The 21,095-nt window shown below is 37.1% G+C and overlaps 2 protein-coding genes across 17 annotated transcripts in view; one reads left to right on the top strand and one right to left on the bottom strand.

Annotated features, from left to right (window-relative positions):
* Positions 1 to 21,095, top strand: part of BTD (biotinidase) — a 116,394-nt gene that overhangs the window by 69,686 nt on the left and 25,613 nt on the right. The gene's annotated exons all lie outside the window — the stretch shown is intronic.
* Positions 43 to 21,095, bottom strand: part of ANKRD28 (ankyrin repeat domain 28) — a 205,281-nt gene continuing 184,228 nt past the window's right edge. For 8 of the 16 annotated variants that reach the window (XM_033212706.1, XM_033212714.1, XM_033212710.1 and 5 more), the window contains 10 exons: positions 19,084 to 19,171; positions 18,864 to 18,981; positions 18,085 to 18,304; positions 12,311 to 12,398; positions 12,136 to 12,219; positions 11,034 to 11,179; positions 10,299 to 10,381; positions 9,794 to 9,876; positions 8,712 to 8,803; positions 43 to 3,370 (listed from right to left, as the gene is read on the bottom strand). In XM_033212706.1, the coding sequence (XP_033068597.1) occupies positions 3,084 to 3,370; positions 8,712 to 8,803; positions 9,794 to 9,876; positions 10,299 to 10,381; positions 11,034 to 11,179; positions 12,136 to 12,219; positions 12,311 to 12,398; positions 18,085 to 18,304; positions 18,864 to 18,981; positions 19,084 to 19,171 (1,289 nt within the window). In that variant the 3' untranslated portion in view covers positions 43 to 3,083. Of the gene's footprint in view, positions 3,371 to 8,711; positions 8,804 to 9,793; positions 9,877 to 10,298; positions 10,447 to 11,033; positions 11,180 to 12,135; positions 12,220 to 12,310; positions 12,399 to 18,084; positions 18,305 to 18,863; positions 18,982 to 19,083; positions 19,172 to 21,095 lie in introns of those variants that run through there. The other 8 variants (XM_033212704.1, XM_033212705.1, XM_033212708.1 and 5 more) reach the window with 3 other exon arrangements.

A 21,095-nucleotide genomic window follows, 5' to 3' on the forward strand; every position in this document is an offset into this window, starting at 1 on the left:
TAAGGGAAAATAAGTTTGCATGTAAAAGAGACAGACACTTGATTTATTGCATTAAAAAACTTTATTTCTTTTAAAAGGTCCAATATAAGCCAAATTAACCCCAAAATTTACAGCTACACTTCGAGATCTCCTGAACTAAATGGCACTGTTTGAGATGAGTGTCTTGTTAAAGGAGGTCATTTGCTATTACCACCATTTCACCCAAAGTAGTTCTAGAGCAGAAGCTGGTATTATAATACACATCAGATATTTCAGGTGTCATCTTTTATGCGTAAGTTAAATAAAGCAAACAGGCTTTTCTACTCTGTGTGAGGATAAGAAACACTACAGAACAGGGCCTGAATGCTTTAGATATACAAGGTGTAACCATAAAGGAAATTTCTACGGCACTGTGTTCATTCATTCAAGTAGTTCATGTACTTATTCCAACAATACTGGTGTAGTTCAAATAAAATTTGAGACAGTACTTTGGGTTTCCCTTCATTGGATGCAGACCAAAGGAAGTGGTTAAGCTGGAGGGCAGACTCTCACAGATGGATTACAAAAGTAATGAAATAGTTTTCTTAGTGGGGTGGCATTCGCAAGAACTACCTTAATGTTTTTGGTAACAGCATCATTGACATATAAGTGATGCATGATAGAAGTTCTGGTATATGTGATAAATTAAAAACAGCTTGTCACTTTATAGCCACACCTTGGATTTCATTAGATGTGGTAAATCTAATAGTGTGTCAAATGAGTCCTTCTGGAAATCACTTCAGCAGAGAAGTCAAACAGCCTGTAAAAGAGAAGACATGGCAGAATGTGCGAGATTCATCCTTCCAACATTCTCAGGGTTCTCTTGGAGGACAGACCCGGGCCCAAAGACAGAAGTTACCGGGAGGGAGGCTTCAACTCCATCTAAGGAAGACCTTTCTAACAGTTAGAGCTGCTCAACAACTGAATGGACTGCTTGGTGAGGTAGAGTCACTTGGAAGTGTTCAAGGTGGAAAGATCACCCTTGTAGAAGGGACTCCTGCATTTGTTAAGAGGTTAGAGAGTGGATGAACCTCAGGTCTCTTTCAATTCTGAGATTCTAGAAAATTCCCTCAGGGAATTCAGAAGAGAATTCCTAAAAGGAAAGAGAAAGCACACATATGTATACTTTTAGAATCTGCTTGAATTTTCTTTTTTCTTTTTTTTTTCAAAAGGTACAATAGAAAATGTAGTCCACTGCCATTAAAATGCATATTCACCTTCCTATTACTAATAATTAGGAAGGGTTCATTATGACTTCTTTATATTATAAAGAAAAGATGGGGGATTAGATTTATAATTTCTGTAAATATTTTAGAAAAAATGCTTAAAATCTAGTAGTCAATGCCCTAGAAACTTTATAGATTTGTAGATAATATGCACAGATACAAATACATTATTCATTAAATACAACTCACATCTGTGTTTTATTATACTCTAAAATATACAGGAATCTTGATGTACTGAAAGAGTGCAAGTAAATACAGTATTCAAGCAGTCACTATTTCTATGTACATGCTCATTAATTCTTCAAAAAACCCACAAAATTATCAAATAGATCAAAATACTGTTCTGTGTTTTCACACTTTATATTCAGAAAAACCAGCTGATAATTTACAATGTCATAAAGTTTCCAGTTTCACAATACAAAAAGGATAAAATGAAATTGGGTATCATTTTGTTGCAATTTATAGAACTTTACCCATACCTGTAAGACCCTTAATGTTTATGAAATCATTTTCACTGGGAAAGTGACAGTTACAGTAAAAGCAGAACCACACAAATATTTATTTAAAGCTGAAATATCAGCCTTCTCTCTCTCTTTTGCTATTTGAAAGGTAGTCTTCAATTTGGCAGGCAACTGCTTCTCTCTCCAAATAGTAACAGGTTACAAACATGCTACTTTAAATATGAATAGGACCTAAGGCTTTAGTATTTTAAATCTTGCCCAAAACAGAAATGCCTTCCAAGGGACTTAGTGATGTTTAATTTATGAACAACAAGGAATTATTTTCCTTTTGATTATTCACTTTTTCAAAACTCATAGATCAGAATAAACATAAAAAATCCCCCAACCCATGGTGGGGACACAAAAGTAACCTAAGTGACTAAGGTGTGCCATTCAAAGTAGAGAGGTTGAAGACTCCATGCCCCAGAACTACTTAGCTGCAATAGGGTGAAATAATCTACTTTTTAATTTCACGAATTTTTTTTTCTAGGAAATTCTTTACATTTTTAAACAAAAATAGTACTATTTTAAACCCAAACCATTCAAAACAGGGCAACAGCCTGACCCCAATCCATCTCAATGTCTATGTCACAAGTATTTTCACCCGTATTGCACCCAGTCAGCTGGTTTTTAATTCTAATAGTATAAAAATTGGAAATTTGAAATATTTATGTAAAAGAAAAAAATGTAAAAATACATCTGCTTTCTCTCATGGTTTAATACAGCATTGGAAGGCTTTCAGATATTTTCTTAAAAAGAAAAAAAAAAAAAACAACATTTAAAACCAAATCTCAGTTTCATTTCCAGAAATATTGCAGTTTGGTTTAGGTAATGTTTCATTTCATCTACTCCAGTTTCCACAAAATGGCATTTTATTAAAAAAACCTTTCAGTTATTTGGTCCTTTTGCAATTTGCTGTGCACATAATGCCTACTGTACCAAACTTTTATTGCCTTTAAATTTAGTTGTAATTTTATTGATAAAATTTAAATCTAGTGTCTTTATTTCTTCTGTTACGATAGTGTTGCTTATGTAAGCAGGTTAGAGTGCACAGTGTCCCCAATTATTCCTGGCACTGCAAAACCAAATTAAACAATTCCACAAAGAACTCTGACATCAACGTGTTTTCCTCAGTCAAGTCTATTTCAAGATTCTAGAAGTTCCTTTTGTAAAACTTGCCTTTAAAACTCTTCCTCCTAATGTCATCACATCTCTTAATATTGGATCACTGTGCGATCTTTCCTCTTAGGTTGAATTTCTACGTGAATATCAAAGTGCCTTTTTCCTGAAAAAGCACAGTTTGAAGCTTTACTGTGAGAACTCCCTCCTCCTCAGCCTCTCAGTAGGTCTCAGAATCGGAGTCGTTGAGCTCATCCACGTCAGTGTATAAGTACTCCTGTTCCCCGCCAATGTTATTGAAACTGCAATAGGAGCTAGGTTCATTCCTCATGATGGGCAAAGCTTCAAAGCTGACTGTTTTTGAGGTGTTGGTATAACGGTTAATGGCATTGAATGTCAAGGATGATAAAGGACTACTTGATGAGACAGGCATCATGGTGGCCAAAATGAGAGCCAGGCAGTCAGCCACATCCTTATTGGGAGCACAGGCCAAAGCTGGGGTATAGCCTAGAATTGAAGATAAAATTTAAAAATTAAGCATCCTGAGACATATTTCACTAAAGATAAGGAAATAAGCCTAAAGTACTTCAACTTTAGACATATTTTACATTATGTAGCTTATAATAAATTGCTGTAACCTGCATGATTTGCAACTTTCTATTAAGTAGAAAAAGAATAGCCACAGAAACCTAGGGTGGAAGACGTTAGACTAGACAACGGAAGAGGAAACAGGCCCAGAGAAGAATGACTTCCCCAAGATCTCACAACTTATCCGTATCCATCTGAATTCACATAAGAAACGGGGCTAGAATAAGAAAAACACCACAGATCAGTGAATCTTCTTTCAGGATGGTAAGCAGAGATTTACTGTTAATTTGTAGTTATATCAGTGTCAAGAAAAAAATAAAAAAATTTAATTTGTAGTTATGTAAGGAAGCTTTTTGATGCTAAGAAATCTAAATGTGTATAGCTTCATGGATCCGCCACAGGGCAGGTGCTCAGAAGATAGGTGTTGAACGAATGACACTTGGTTGTCAATTTAACTTTTCTCTTGGGGTCACAGTCTCTTGAAGAAAAACAGTAGACAAACTAAACAGATGAACTTTAAAAACTACTAAATCAAAACAAATTATTTCCTTTGTAAATATTCTCTTTTTTTAAGCAGAAGACAACTGACCTTAGTCATAAATTACCACAAAGTGTCAACACAGCAAACCAAGGAGGAAACATTTGGTACCTCAGTTGGTACAAGACTCAGTCTTGAGGATGGAGCGGGAGAGAAGTGAGAACAGTGTGATGCCAGGCTTCAATTATACCATATGGAACTTTAATAGTTTATCACAAAACATACATTTGTGTAACCACCATAGAGGTTAAGAGAACACTACCAGCATACCAGAAGCCTCCATATATCCTCTACTCAATCATTATACCTTTCTTCTTCCACAATGGTAACTACTATCCTGGCTTACGGGGTAGTAATTTCCTTGCTTTCAACTTGGAGTCATAAATACTATAGTTTTTTTTGAGACAGAGTCTTACTCGGTCACCCAGGCTGGAGTGCAGTGGTACAAACTTGGCTTACTGCAACCTCCACCTCCCAGGTTCAAGTGATTCACCTGCCTCAGCCTCCAGAGTAACTGGGATTACAGGTGTGTGCCACCACACCCAGCTAATTTTTTATATTTTTAGTAGAGATGGGGTTTCACTATGTTGGCCAGGCTGGTCTCAAACTCCTGGCCTCAAGTGATCTGCCTGTCTCAGCCTCCCAGATTACAGATGTGAGCCACCATACCCAGCCTACAGTTTAGTTTTGAGTTTTTAAAAAACTTAATATAAATGGAATCATATAGTATGTATTATTTCATATCTGGCTTTTTTGTGTAGCATTATGTGAGATTTATCAATGTTGTATGTAACTGTAGTTGGTTCATTTTCATTGTTATACAGTATTTCATTGTGCGATTATACTATGGTTTAGTTACACATTTCAACTATTGGGCATCTGGTTGCTTCCAGTTCTCCCACATATTTTCATCTATGCTGTATTAGCCTTGATAAAGAAAGGATTTTTTTTTTTTTTTTTTTTTTTTTTTGAGACAGGGTCTTGTTCTGTCACCCAGGCTGGAGTGCAGTGTAATGATCATGCTCACTGCACCCTCAGCCTCTGGGCTCAAGTGATCCTCCCACCTCAGCCTGCTGAGTAGCTGGGACTATAGGCACATGCCATGCCTGGCTAAAATTTTTAAATTTTTTTTGTAGATACAGGGTCTCGCTTTGTTGCCCAGGCTGGTCTCAAACTGCTGGCTTTAAGTGATCTTCCTGCCTCTGCCTCCCAAAATGCTGCGATTACAGTAGTAAGCCACTGTGCCCAGCCACAAAAAGTAATTTTTTCCCCCTTTGTAAAGTTCCCATTTTGTCAAGGGTCAAAGAGAACAACTGATGTCCTTCCAAGTTTGGCAGCAGTGGCTGAAGGCTGTCTGTACTTTTAATTAAATTTTATTTGTCCAAAGTAGCTAGGGGAGTCCTTCTCTGCCCAAGCTTCTTTCAAGGGTTCTTCTAAAGGTGCCTGCTGCTATTGTTCCTGCTGCTGGCAGGCAGAACAACCTATTACATAGGCCAGGATGCCTTGGATGATAGTGGGGGTGGGGAAAGAAGCATGTTTCATGTGTGTTTTCTAGTCAGAGTATGACTAAAAATAGGCTCCTCTCCTCTGCATGGGGGTTATTTTTTGAGATGAAGTCTCACTCTGTCACCCAGGCTAGAGTACAGTGGCGTGATCTTGGCACACTGCAACCTCTGCCTCCTGGGTTCAAGCGATTCTCCTGCCTCAGCCTCCCAAGTAGCTGGGATTACAGGTACGTGCCACCACACCTGGTTAATTTTTGTAGTTTTAGTAGAGACGGGGTTTCGCCATGTTGGCGGGGCTGGTCTCAAACTCCTGACCTCAGGTGATCCACCTGCCTTGGCCTCCCAAAGGGCTGGGATCACAGGCATGGGCCACTGTGCCCGGCCAGTTATATCTCTTAACACGCCACTCTCTTTGCTTAGAAAGTTCCTTCCCCACTTTCTCCTTATCCTTTGGATTTTGGCTTAGCAGTCACATTTTTTGGGATGCCTTCTCTGATCCTGCAAGAAAGGATTTGAAGACCCTCTTAAGTACCCTCATAGCATTCTATGCTTATTCCAATTAAACTATTTTAAGTGTATCATTAATAGCCTGTTTACACTCTTATCTCCATTCAAGGGAGTAGACTATGTCTTATTTTACACTGTATCCTCAGAAGTTAGTACGGCGCTTGGCATAATCACTCAGGCAGCAAATATTCACTCATGCGGCAAATACTCACTGAGCCTCCACTTGCTCAGGCACTATTCAGAACACTAAGAATATATCAGTGAATGCAACTGATAAAGATTTCACTGTTCTTGTGGCGCTTACATTCACTTTAGTGGGGAAGACACACAATTGACATAATAAAAAAGTACATTATATACAATATGTTAAAAGCTTTATGTAAAAAAAGAGGAAAGAGTGAAGCAGGTTAACAAGGACTGAGAATGCTGTGGTAGGAGTATCTAGCAAGTTGTAGTACAGAGTAGTTAGAATACGCTTCATTGAGAAGATGAAACTGGAGCTAAGATTTGAAACAGGTGACGGATTTAGTCATGGGATGTTTGGGGACAGAGTGTTCAGGCAGAGTAAACAGTCAGAATGAAGAACACAATGCATGTATAACCCTGCTGTGGAGGGGCTGGCATTGCAGAATCAAGTAGAGAAAGGAGAAGACTAGGAAACAGTATCAGAAAGGTGACGAAGTGGAGGACACATCATATAGGGCCTAGTAAGGTCATTTTAAGAACTATGAATGGGGCCAGGTGGAGCACTCTGGGAGGCCGAGGTGGGGGGACTGCTTGAGGCCAGGAGTTCAAGACCAGCCTGGACAATATAGTGAGGGTCTATCACCACAAAAGATAAATGAGCTGGGCATAGTGGTGCATACTTGTAGTGCTAGCTACTTGGGAGGCTGAGGTGAGAGGTTCTCTTGAGCCCAGGAGTTCAAGGTTACAATCAGCTATGATCTACCACTGTACTCCAGTCTGGGCAACAGAGTGAGACCCTGTCTCTTTACAAAACAAAACAATACAAAACCAAACCAAACCGAAATTCAAGAGTAACATGTTCTAATATACTTTAAAAGGATCCAGGCCAGGCTGGTAGCAATAATAAAAAAGTGGGCATATTTTAAATCTGCTTTAGAGGTGGAGTCAATAATGTATGCTGATGGACTATACGCTGGGTATGAGTGAGAGGAATCAAGGATGACTCTAGGGGTTTTGCCCTGAGCAATTCTAAGAATAAGAATTGTCTTCAACGGAGATCACGATGTTGTGAGGAGAGTAGGTCTGGCAAGGGGAGTGGGAAAGGATCAACCGTTCAATTCTGAACTTTCTAGGTTTAAGCTGTTTATCAGATATCCACATGGATATGTCAATTAGGCACGTGGATATACAGAGACTGTGAGAAGTCTGGGTTGGAGATATAAATCTGGGAATTCTCAGCATATAGGTAGTATTTAAAACCACAGGGAGTCAATGTAGATAGAGAAAGCAAAAAGAATGAAGGATTGAGTCCTAGAAGGAGAAGAGGGAGAAATTTTGTAAAACAAATTAAGAAAGAATAACTAGTAATGTAGAAGGAAAACGAAGGAAGTGTGGAGTTCAAAAAGCAGAGTAAACAAAATTTATCAAAGGAAACAAGTAATCAGTTATGCCAAAAGCTGATCTATCAAGTAAAATGAGAGCTAAGTAGTAGTTAACATAGTAGAAGTCACAGGTGGTTTTGATGAGAATAGTTTTGTTATGTGTAGGGGTGAGGGGAGAAGGCCTGACTACAGGGAAATTAAGAGAAAATGGAAGAATGAGGCCGGACACTGTAGCTCACACCTGTAATCCTAGCACTTTGGGAAGCTGAGGTGGGCGGATCACCTGAGGTCAGGAGTGTGAGACCAGCCTGGCCAACATGGTGAAATCCCGTCTCTACTAAAAATACAAAATTTAGCCAGGTGTAGTGGCGGGTGCCTGTAATCCTAGCTACCTGGGGAGGCTGAGGCTTGAGAATCGCTTGAAACCAGGAGGTGGAGGTTGCAATAAGCTGAGATCACGCCACTGCACTTCAGCCTGGGCAACAGAGGTAGACTCCATCTCAAAAACAAAAAACAACACAACAACAACAACAACAACAAAAGAATGGAAGAATGAGAGGTGAATAACTGGGGACAGCAAGATAATAGTTTTGCTGCAAAGGGGAACACAGAAATATGGTAGCAGCTGGCAGGAGTAGTGAGATTTATAAATTGTTTTTTAAAGATGAGGGAACTAGTGTTTATATACTAAGGAATAATACAGGAAGAGAGCGAAAAATTGTTACCGCAGGACATAAAAGAGAACTGTCAAAGTGACATTATGAAGTAGGCAAAAGGGGACATGATCTAGTGCATGAGTAGAAGCACTGACTTTAAGTAAGAATATAGCACTTAATTAGGATCTTGATAATATTTGCTGAAAGAACAAAATCTTTGGCTACTAAAACAACAGAAAGTGGTAAGTATAAACAGTAAATACTAACTTTGCTATAACAGATGATATAGGGATTCAGAAGTACATCTGTTAGATAACTTTTCCTATTTCTTTTGCCCTTATTCCTTTGCCACAAACTACTATTCATTATTAACTTTAGCTCTCCTCTTTGACTAATAAAAAATATCCAAGTTTATTTCTCTTCAAATATGGATCATCAAAAGATAAAAGCTCTAGGTGAAGGGAAGACAATATAGAACCAACTTACCATTTTCATCTACTGCAAGCACACTTGCTCCTTTTCCCAAAAGTTCCTGAACCACCATTGTTAGCCCATTTCGGGCAGCAACATGCAGAGGTCTAGGGGAAAAAACATGATACACGTACACATATGTGCATGTGCATGTGCATGCATATACACATACACACCTGGTTGTCAAAGAGCATTTTTGTCAACTTGTGAAGACCAAGAGGTACAAACTCGAGGCACCTAGTCCTAATAGCAAAGATGGGGGCAGGGAGAGCAGAATCTCTGTGCAGTGCACTGTCACACCTTGTCAACGTGTGGCTAGACATCAAGCTCAGCCATAGGTCCCATTGACAGGTCCCTACCTTCACCCCATCCTTCTGTTACTTTTCTTCTCAGACTCAATGTTTAAAATAATTTTACCATTGAAATTGCATTCCTCCATTGTTAAGGAATGAGGCTGGTAAAGACATAGACTATATATTAAAAACTGTAAACTGCAGTAGCATAAATTCTAATAGGTTTTGAAAACAGCTTATAAGCATCACGACTAATTTTTGGACCTTCAAGGGATCTAATCCCAGAATGGGCAACAATATTCTAAGATTTTTATCTTTACTAAACCTCAAAATGGAATAGCAAAGGACAACGAGAGACACTGATGTAAGATTTCTCTCAGTCAATCTGGAGGTTGGCTGCTCACATTATTAAAAATTCTGATTCTTTCAGAAACTTTATTTGCTTACGGACACACATAAAGCTTCTTACCTCATTTATTGTTAGTTTCAAGTAACATATTATTACAGTTGATTTCCATGAAATACACAAAATAGTACTACTTTCCTTCAGAAAATTAGGTAGGTGGATTAAGAAAAAAATACATTATTGTCAATGTTGTAATACAGTTTCAGTTCAAAAGCATTTTAAATAATATGCCTTTTAGTTGTGATCATTTTAGAAATGAGTTTCGACAGTTGTAAACTATTAAAATTGCTTCTATGACTAATGAAACCTATTCCAACAGTCACATGTTTAAAAAAATCCATTTATCATTTTTATAATTGTAGGTCACAAAGTTTATACTAGATACTGACAGTACTCACGTTTGCAAGGCTGCGTTGGTTGCATTGATGAGGTTTCTATCTGTTATCTTTTCCAGTATTAACAAGGCACTAGTTTCATGACCCTACAATTGTGGCAGATAAGTTATAAAAACTTGGGCACCATTCAAGGTACATTTATACACCCAACAATCTGCAACCCTAGTCCATATAATATATACAACACCATTCATATGCCATGAATTTTCCTGGCTAATATCTTAATATTTGCCCAAACACATCTTGGGAGTGAGGGTAGGAGAAGAGGACAAAATTAAGATTAAGGAAAGAGGATAATTACACTTAGACTTGTGTTCCAAAACTTATTTGGCTTACTGGACACTTTGATACGCCATGGTGCCTTACAAGTCAATAATTTTGTTCAAGAAATCTAATACCAGTGATCACTGGAGAGGTTTGGTCCTGAGTTCTGTTCATTTTAGTGAAGTCAAAAAACTTTTAATGCCACTGTTAACAATGAAAGCATGTTCTTAAAATGTATACATACCTTGCTACAAGCCAAATGGAGGGCAGTATTTTTACTGTTATCTTGTAAAGTCAGTTCTGCACTAGCACTGCTAACCAGCATCTCTGGGAGGAAAAAGTGCATCAATTCTTATGTTTATGAACATGTTTCTTAGATTACCAATAACTCACTGTAGAGAAACGAAGATACAAAGCAAAAAAGTCCCTCTCACAAAAACTTAAGTACAAGAAAAATATTGTAATATATAACACATATACTATATCTTCATATAATTGTATGAGACAATTATATTGTTGTATAAGTCACACACTCTAACAATGGCAATTAACATTTATTTTGTGACTGTGCACTAAATTTTAAATACTGTTTTATATGCTCTGGATTTACAGTAATTTATTTAAACCTCACAACAACCCACCAAGTAGATACTGTTATTTTTCTCATTTTGTAAATGAGAAAACTGAGGCATCAGGTCATTTAGCTGGAAGATCTAGGACTCACATTGAGGCAATCCAACTCCAGAGTCAGTGTTCTTAACCACTATGTTATAGGGCCATCGTAAAGTAGACTCCTCAATCAGTAAGGGTAAACTAAAACATTGTGTCCCTAAATGAAAATGTAGATTGCAAACAGGTAAAAGGTTTTAAGTCTTAGGAGTGGTAAGGTAACTAGCTGAAGTCAGAAGTCTTGGGATCTAAGTTATAAATTAGTGATACACATACTTAGGAAAATACAATTTTAAAGAAGTTTATTTACCAACTGTATTTGTTTGTCCATTTTCTGCAGCCATCATAAGAGGTGTTTTCCCTGTAGAGTCCACAGAATTGACTTGAGCATTATGGCTCAGCAGCAGCTGTAAACACTCTACATGGTCTGTGAAGGCAGCTGCATGGAGAGGAGTTCTGTGATAAAGAAAAATGGAAACATATGACTAAATTTGAATGTTATATATGCTGGAAAAATATTCTTTAATTTGTGACATGCAGTTTTTAAGGGTTTACATATTAGGCTATAAAAGCACTGCCTGTATACAAACAAACAGGCTCAATGGAGCTCACTAATTTCTCCCATAGAAATTTGTACTTTCAATAGTATAGAAGGCCTTAATTAAACTAGAACTAGTATGAAGTAAAGATTAATTACAAAATTGCTAAAATAACATTACATCATTAAAGGAAATTTTGAAAGAAATAAATCCTGACCTGAATACCACCACCTCTTACAACTGCTGGACTTTCTTCCAGCCTTTATTCCTATTTAGAAAACTGTTAACTTTGTTAACAATTATCTTTGGGAAACAAACAACTTCTAAAGAAAGGGGAAAAATTTACATTTTAAAATAATTTAGAGGAGGAAAACTTCCTAAAAATCTATAAATAGAAAAACCTTTTATAACGTAAAAATAATTGAGATCTTCTAACAATTTATACTTGCAAATATAAAAATCAACTTTTAAATAATAATGGGTTTTCTGTAAATTCTCTCACACCAGGCCAGTAGTTAAAATTTATTTCTTAATGAAAATAAAACTTTTTTTGGGGGTAGGGCAGAGACGGGATCTCACTCGGTCACCCAGGCTGGAATGCAGTGGTGCAATCATAGCTCACTGCTGCCTCAAACTCCTGGGCTCAAGTGATCCTCCTGCCTCAGCCTCCTGAATAGCTGGGATCACAGGCATGCATCATCATGTCTTTTTTTTTTTTTTTGGTAGAAATGCAGGTCTTAGTATGTTGACCAGGCTGGTCTTAAACTCCTGGCTTCAAGTTATCCTCCCACCTTGGCCTCCCAGATTGTTAGGATTATAGGCATGAGCCACTATGCCTGGCTAAAACTATTTAATACATACTTGAATTCCTACCTTCCTTTTGAATCTGTGGCGTTCACAATGCTGGCACCTAATGTATCAATTAACATCTCAGCAGCACCTTCGTTGTCATTTATCCTGTGTAAGGTAACATGGTGATCATTCTCACAGCAATGGTGTATTTCTTAAAACACTCAAACCAAGTCTGATTCATTCTGGCTTTACTTACACAGCACAATGCAATGGACTAAAAGCATTTCCTTCCGTTTTCTGGAAAACTTCCTGTTCTAAAAGCAGTTCTACACATGTCTCGTGACCTATAATAGGTGTAAAGAACCAGATATTAAAATTCAAAGGAGATACTGGCAAAAATCACAGATACATATAAATGTTTAAAGGAAAAATGTAAAAGTCTCTCCCATTCCATCTCCCAGTTCCCCTCTCTGGAATATAACCACTGGTAGCTGTTAAGCCACCAGTAATTCCAGAAAATTTCTAGGCATATACAACTGCATGCACATACATACATACAGTTGGCTCTCTGTATCCATGGGTTCCGCATCCATCAATTCAACCAAACCCAAATTAAAAATACTTGGGAGATAAAAAAAACCAGAGCAGACTTTTTTTCTTGTCATATACCCTAAATACAGCGTAGCAATTATTTACATACCATTTACATTACATTGACTATTATAAGTAATCCAGAAATGACTTAAAGTATAGCAGAGAATGTGCATAGGTTATATGCAAATACTATCCCATTTTCTATAAGGGACTTGAGCACCTGTTGGTTTTGGTATTCATAAGGGGTCCTGGAAACCAATCCTCAACAGAAAATGAGAGATGATTGTGCTATTTATTTTTTTAATGGCAATGGGATGTTTAATTCCGCCACTTGCTTTTTACTTAGTATTAACTACACATATCCTTCCATAATAGCATATATAGAAATATTATTATTATTTTAGACGGAGTCTTGCTCTTTCGCCCAGTCTGGAGCACAGTGGCGTGATCCTGGCTCACTGCAACCTCTGCCTCCCAGGTTCAAGTGATTCTCCTGTCTCAGCCTCCCGAGTAGCTGGGACTACAGGCACCCACCACCATGCCCAGCTAATGTTTTTCGTATTTTTAGTAGAGACGGGGTTTCACCATGTTGGTCAGGCTGATCTCGAACTCCTGACCTCGGGTGATCCACTCCCAAGCCTCTGTCTCCCAAAATGCTTGGATTACAGGCATGAGCCACCGTGCCCAGCTAAAATCTTATTCTTTAGTGTTCTGAATAGCTTCCCAGTATCAAAGTGTATCATAAATTATTTAATCTAATTATGGATTTTAAAGTGATTGCTAGTTTAAAAAAATTCTTCATGATATTATTAACAATGCTGTAATGAAACATTCTGGCATTTTTTAATTTTACTAAAACAATTTTTTGAGACAGGGTCCTGCTCTGTTGCCCAAGTTGAAGTGCAGTGGCATGATCATGGCTCACTGTAGCCTCAACCTCCTGGGCTCAAGTGATCCTCCCACCTCAGCCTCCTGAGTGGCTAAGACAACAGGTGCAAGGCTACTACATCTGGCTAATTTTTTGATATTTTGTAGAGATGAAGTTTTGCCACGCTGCTTAGGCTGGTGTTGAATCCCTGAGCTCAAGTGATCTGCCTGCCTCAGCCTCCTAAAATACTGGGATTACAGGCGTGAGCCACCATGCCCAACATTTTGTTTTTATTTTAGGAAGTATTTTTGTAGGACAATTTCCTACCAAAGTGATATTGCTGTGGTAAAGGACAAGTATCCAGTCCTTGGTATTCTTGGGGGATGGGGTCCAGGACTCCCCACTGACAGCAAAAATCCATAGTCCCTTATACAGTTCCCTTGTACAAAATGGTTTATTTGTGTATAACCTATGCACATCTTCTCATATACTTTAAGTCATCTCTAGATTACTTACAACTTAATTCCATGTAAATGCTATATAAATAGTTGTTACATTGTATTGTTTAGGGAATAACGACGACAAAAAAATCTGTACATGTTCAGCCTAACTATATTTCTGATCGACATTCAGTTGAATTCACGGATGGGGGACCCATGGATATGGAGGGCTGACTGTACTGATTAATTATCAATATCTGGTCCACAGTTTTTAACAGTAACTTGAAAAACAGAAAAATCCAAACTTCAAATTTTCTTACCCAAATTCCAGAGCCAGGGTTTTAATTTAATACCCTAATTACTACAACTAAAATGTTGCTTATTTCATGAGTTATTTGGGATCTACTTTAGGAATAAATTAGATTCTTATGTGGCCACTTTATATATTTTCATGGTTTAATATTTGCCTACCAAAGTCTTGTTATATTTTCTTTTCTTTTTAAATTACTCAAACTTAATCAGCTTAAACTTTATCCTGTAATTGTGGAAAAGTAATTTTCAGAAAAACCTGTAATGGTGTTCCATCTTTTGTCAGTTCTTTTCTCTAATCTAGTAGTTTTCAAGCAGATTTTGCCCATCAGGAGATATTGTGCGTGGCAATGCCTACGGACAGTTTTGTTTATCACAACTGAAGGTGGGGCAGTGTAACCGGCATTTAGTGGGTAGAAACCAATGATGCTGCTAAACATCTTGCAATGCACTGGAGAGTCCCTTGCAACAATCTCCTGGCCCAAAACGTCATAGTGCTGAGGTTGAGAAACTGCTTTAATTCCATTGTGCTGAATGTTAACTCATTACTAAGATACAGCAATGGAAAGTTGTCCATTGTTGACTTAAGAGCCTCCCATTCTCCAGGTATATGGGTGTTTAAGGTGTGGCCTGGGGAAAATCCTGGGGTGACGCAAAAAAGATGTAAATAAAAACACAGATGAGAACCCAACTATTCTCTTAAATTAGCTATAAAGAGATGTACTACTCTTCTCACTAAAAAGAAAATACTTTTGGAAAACAGTAGCTTTCATAAAAAAAGATTATGTTAATACGTAATAGATATTATTTTTAAATAAATCAATAAGTATTTAAAATTTCTCAGTTCCAATTTCTAATACAGTCAGTATCAATCCATAGTTGCTGAGACCAAAGGGTACTATCTGAGTACAGACTGAGAAAAGGGAACAGTGGGTCCCCCCGGTCACCTCCAGAAATCATTACTGGGTGATATTAAGCAGACAATCTCATAACTTTCTATCACCACTTATGAAAGATAGATAGGATGGTAAACTGGGTCCTCCTGAGTTTCAGAGGCTATTCTGAGGATGTTGAGAACTTCATAAAAATGAACACATTTTTTAAAGGAATAAATAAGTATTCTTAAGTTCTGTGATTGAATGATTATATAAACTGAAACTGTGAACTTTTACTATCTACAGCCAGTTTTTTTCTAAAACTTGGCCATCATTTCAATTTTGAGAGAAAGGTTGTTTTCTGTTCTGTTGGAGTGCTTCCAATTTTCTTTACAGCTGTACAATAATTACTAAAGTAAAACCATTTTACATATTCTACTTTCAGGATGCCAAATTATAAAATGGGATTTTGGCTATAAATATGGTATTAATTTTAGACTGTCTATATAGTCGCTTACTGCATATACCCAACACACATTTAATTCCTTCCAGCTCAAATTCAGCATCACCACAATTTTGCTACGGGCTGAAAATCAGACACATTTGTTATGATCTTTAAATGGCAACCATGCATGCAGTTCTTGCAAAATTCTGTCTCTTGCACAAAACATGCTTACAGTCTAAATTTAGCAGTGATAGAGTAGGAACTCACTTTAGGGGAACTGTTATACATACAGATCTGATAAGAAACATTGTAATAGAAAGCAACTCTCCAAAGGACAGTTACAGCAGTACATTTACAACTGAATGCTCTTCCTGAGGAAAAATATCTCACTGTGTGATTTTTCCAATGGTTCATCTTCAGGGATATATATTTTTAAAAACCAAGCAATAAGTCTTTGCTTCTAAACAGTTTTATCTCACTGACTTTTTTACAGAAACACAACTCACATTTGTATATATTTTCCCCACTATATTAGTTATTTTGGGTTTTCCTTATACTTGTAAAACGTCAAGTCACATTACAGAAACAAATCAAATATCAATGCAAAATACATTATCTTCTTTGTACTAGTATGAGTACGAGTCTCTGGCCACTTCACTACACTCATTTCTACTTGCCTTAGCGAGTAGAAATGAGAAAAAGAGAAGTTAAACCCCAAAGGTTTTATAGTTTCAAAACTGTTTTGGTCAAGGATTTAAGGTAGTAAAAAACAAAGAGACTAAACTAAGCTTATTGAATGAGCAACAGATTTAACTATTCAAGTTTTTATGATACTATCAGTACTCAGCTGAAGGATAACCAACAGTAATCACAGGACAAACCTCAAGAACCCAAAATGTTCTCACAGCAAAAGAATGCAACTCCCAACTTTGGCATAAGGACTAATATGAAAATCAAAACATTGTATCTCAGAAATACTTGTGACAACATTTAATGAAGTTATAATTTTACAAGATTCAGCTTTTTCCTCTTTTGCTTTAACTTGGTAACTTTGTCAAAACAGCTCCCAGTGAAAGAACTATGAAACAGCATATTAGAGAAAGATAGCAAATCTCAACTTCCTGGTAAGGCAGTTTGATTTTACATCAGATATTATACTTATTTATTTTAGTAAATGGATATTTATATAAAGAGGCAATTTATATTTTCTCTACACTTTGAGGGAAGGTTATTCGAATTGTGAACTACAGCTTTGTAGATCTGCTGTCATAATTAACATTAATCTTGAAGCTACAATGAAATTGAAAACAAATTTTAAAAACCTCTAATTTCTCTGCTAAAGCCTGAAGCTTGAACTTTGACAAACTGATGCTTGCACTATATATAATGTACCTGAGTTTTCTAAGATGATCAAATCTATTGCCCTGCACAAGGAAAAAATATCTCAACATACTTCATTACATAAATTATTTTAATTAGTGGCATTTCATAAGCCAAACTGCATTTTTAACATCTATACCTTCAAAGTAGCTTTATGCTTCCCTAAGTGACCTTTTGTGAGTCTGCCTATAAAAGCAATGACTATGACTGTGAGCCTGTAGGAGGCCAAAGAAAATCTTTTCTAACCAGGTAGCAGAGTTAACCCATCAAAGTTTCTAATTCTAAGACCTGCTAGGGATTTATTCCTTTAAAACATGGAGCATGGATATTAGTGGTAATATAAGAATGTTATCTTGCAATGTGCTCAGAAAACATACATAGATTTCAGTTTAGAATGTGATACATTTCACTGTTTCTCCTACTTTTGGTCATTTTTCCCCTAATACGATTTTATTTAGAAAGTAAAAGAACATGGCTAGGTGCGATGGCTCATGCCTGTAATCCTAGCACTTGGGGAGTCCGATGTGGGAGGACTGCTTAAGCCCAGTTGTTTGAGATCAGCCTGAGCAACACAGTGGGACTCTAAAAAAAAAAAAAAAGTAAAAGAACACAATAAAAATACAAGCACACTATATAATAGCAATGGAAACGGTGTAAAAACCTCCTAAAAATGTTAAATATTTGTGGAAATAAAGATCTAAGAAAAACTTCAGGCTACATGGTGGCTCATGCCTGTAATCCCAACACTTTGGGAGGCTGAGGTGAGAGGATCACTTGAGGCCAGGAGTTCAGAACCAGCCTGGGCAACATAGCAAGACCTTACCAAAACGGAAAAAAAAAAAAAAAAAAAAAAAAAAAGGAAAAATCTCAAAAATACTTCATGGCTTATCTCAGAACACCTTTGACAACTAGTGCCTTGCCTTTAGCATGACAAAGGACAGGCGTGAACCTACACAGTAATTATTAGTAAGTAAGCCTACATAGATTATTCCCAAGGTTTTTGCTAATTTTAAACTTAAAATTTGCCTTATAAATATGTCATTCTCATTAATATCTGAATATATTATACTTATCTCTGTTCAGCACAGAATGATATGCATTTGTGTTTGTATACTTAACCATTGTAGCAAGCCCAGTGAAGTGCTGTATATCCATGATTGTCTGCTATGGCTGGATTTGCATCCATAGACGCTGCTGACTGCAAAAGGGCTCCGAGAACACCAATGTGTCCACAGGCAGCAGACAGGTGTATAGGCGTCCGGCCCCTGCTATCCCGAAGTAAGCACTTAGCACCATGTTGAAGTAATGCATCTACACATTCTTCATGGCCTGTAACTGCCTGAAAGAAAATAATTTACAGGTGGTCAAACATATTATGCTAAACATTACATGCCAATTTCAGCTAATTAAAAACTTTAAAGACCATACTCCAATATCCTTCCATCAATTAAAGCCACTTATCATTTTAGGAATAATTCTGTATTTTTATTGGAAGTGGTTTAAAAATTCAGTTAAAGCAACAACTCTGTTAAAATGCAAATAGTATGAAAACAGGAAGAGAGAAACTTGGTATTCAGTGAAAATAATGATATTTCAAAGGTGAAAAAAGATTAAAGTGTATAAGAAAATAAGTGAGATAATGGAAAAAAGTCAAATTGACATTAATTCTACTCAAAGTTTTAGAGTTTTAAAATTTTGTTCTAACATTGGTCTCTAGATTATTAAGTTGTACTTTGTAATTGTTCAAAATTAGCATTTAAAAACTAAGATACTGAAAGAAATGGTAAAGACTATTTGACGAACATTTAATGAAGAGAAAATAAACATAACCTAGTTCAGTTCTAGGTAATATGAGGTTATAAAAGCTTTTTGAAAGGAAAGAGCATATTTCTGCTTACCCCTCTATGCAACGCTGTCCTTCCCCACTTATCTTTGGCATCTACATTTGCTCCTTTGTTCAGCAGTGAGTAAACACAGTCTGTGTGCCCGTTGAGAACAGATAGCATCAGAGGCGTCCTGAGCAACAACAGGAATAGGTTCAGTGCTATCACTTAAGACTGTACTCTGGTTTTCGAAATACGCCCTTCTGCGATGCAACAATTATTTATCGAAACTTACTGTCCATTTCCATCTTGAATATCTACTGCATTCTGTGGCTCTGCATTTCCTATCAATAGCCGTAAGCATTCTGAATGACCATTTGTTGCTGTAAAGTGAAATTTAAACATTTCAGTAATTACATATAATGATAAAATAGAAAATGTCCATCTTAGAGCACATCTTCCAGAATTTAATTTTGGGATAGTTTCACTGAATTTAATATGCAAGAATGAAAACTATAGGTAGAAAGAAGGTTTCTACGGCCTTTGATTGTTAAAGCTGAACAAATATGAATTCCTTACTGTAAAACATGACAGGCAGACTGCTCATCCAGCACCCATCCCCTACCATCTGCCTCTAAAAGAATGCTCATTTTATTTAGCTGTCTGGCAGTGTGGTCAGAAAGAGTGCCTTGCCTCCAGCAAAGCGATGATATCATGATTAGACCAAGTTAATCACAACAACCCCATTCTCCTCTGACAGTGATCAGTTTTAAGGTGAGCAGCACAGGGACCAGGTCGGACTACTGAGATGCTGATAAGTCTAGAGGCTGCTGGGAAACACTTTTATCTCTGATAATGAAAAGCCCCCATTCCTTTCTGATTTTAGATGCAATCCTTAAAAGTAGCAGCAATGATTCCTGCAACATGAATGCAAATGTAAGAGAATAACAGAATTTAATCCAGAGCTCTGACACCATTGTAGAATCAACCAATCCTGGAACGAAATCTGCCTTTGGATACTGTCTTTTTTTTTTTTTTTTGAGACAGAATCTCGCTTTGTCACCCAGGCTGGAGTGCAGTGGTGCGATCTTGGCTCACTGCAACCTCTGCCCCCTGAGTTCAAGCAATTGTCTGCCTCAGCCTCCTGAGTAGCTGGAATTACAGGTGCCCGCCACCACACCCGGCGAATTTTTTTGTATTTTTAGGAGAGATGATGTTTCACCATCCTGGCCAGGCTGGTCTTGAACTCCTGACCTCATGATCGACTCGCCTCGGCCTCCCAATGTGCTGGAATTACAGGTGTGAGCCACCATGCCCAGCTTGCCTTTGGACATTGTATGTGAGAGACAAAACCCCTTAAGCTATTTTCAGTAGGGTACTCTGTTATTTCCGGCTGAAATAATTTCAAATGATATATATATAGTACAAGAAAAATGATACATCTAAAGAATGCATGTGTTAAGTCCAAATGCATAAAATGGGCAAGGGTACAAGTAGAAGTAGTCCAAAGAAAAGAGCTTTTGAAGTAAGTTAAATCCTCTGCAAAATTCAGGTCCTGTTCATATATACAAAGTCTGAAGTTTAAATAAATACATTAGAAAAAACGTATCTTGCATATGATACAGAAAAGAACATCTATCACTATTTCTTCTAATGAAAAGATGACAAAACTAGCAAAAACAAGCTAGGTGCCGAATATTCTACAGTACGTTCCGACAGTTATATTAAATAGTAATAGTTTAACTTGTGGCTTAAACCACCTCTCCCACCCTAGTCCAATCTGTATGCTGCACTCCGCCAGCAGTTCTCACAGCTTAGCAATAAAAAACAGTGTCATAACACTTGGGGATGTTCAAGAAGATCTTGTTTGGCCCATCGTTTTTCAAATCAGTTCTTTTACACTCAGTGCACAGTAGCTATTGATGAATGTTTGTGTCATCTAAATTCAATACCCAAACACCAAGCACAGCATCACTGTGGGAAAGGACTGGTAAACCTCCAGGAAAAAACCCTCAGTGTTTTTTTCATGGCTTATAGACGCTCTCTATAGATCTCCAAATTTGAAAGGCATCTATAGATACAAGGCTTGCATTTATCGAATAGGTAGGTACTAACAGTAGGTTACTAACAGTAACCTGTGGTTGCACTCCATGCAAGCTTTAAATTAGTTCTGCATATGATCTGCAATTATGATATAATTTTTCTAGTGGTAGATTAATATTTTTAAAATGTACTTATTTTTCACAGATCTCATCCAGTGTACAAAATTTATTTTTATTTTATATTTTTTTAATTATACTTTAAGTT

This window comes from Trachypithecus francoisi, unplaced genomic scaffold, assembly GCF_009764315.1.
Source record: "Trachypithecus francoisi isolate TF-2019V2 unplaced genomic scaffold, Tfra_2.0 Lachesis_group0, whole genome shotgun sequence".
NCBI classification, from domain to species: Eukaryota; Metazoa; Chordata; class Mammalia; order Primates; family Cercopithecidae; genus Trachypithecus; species Trachypithecus francoisi.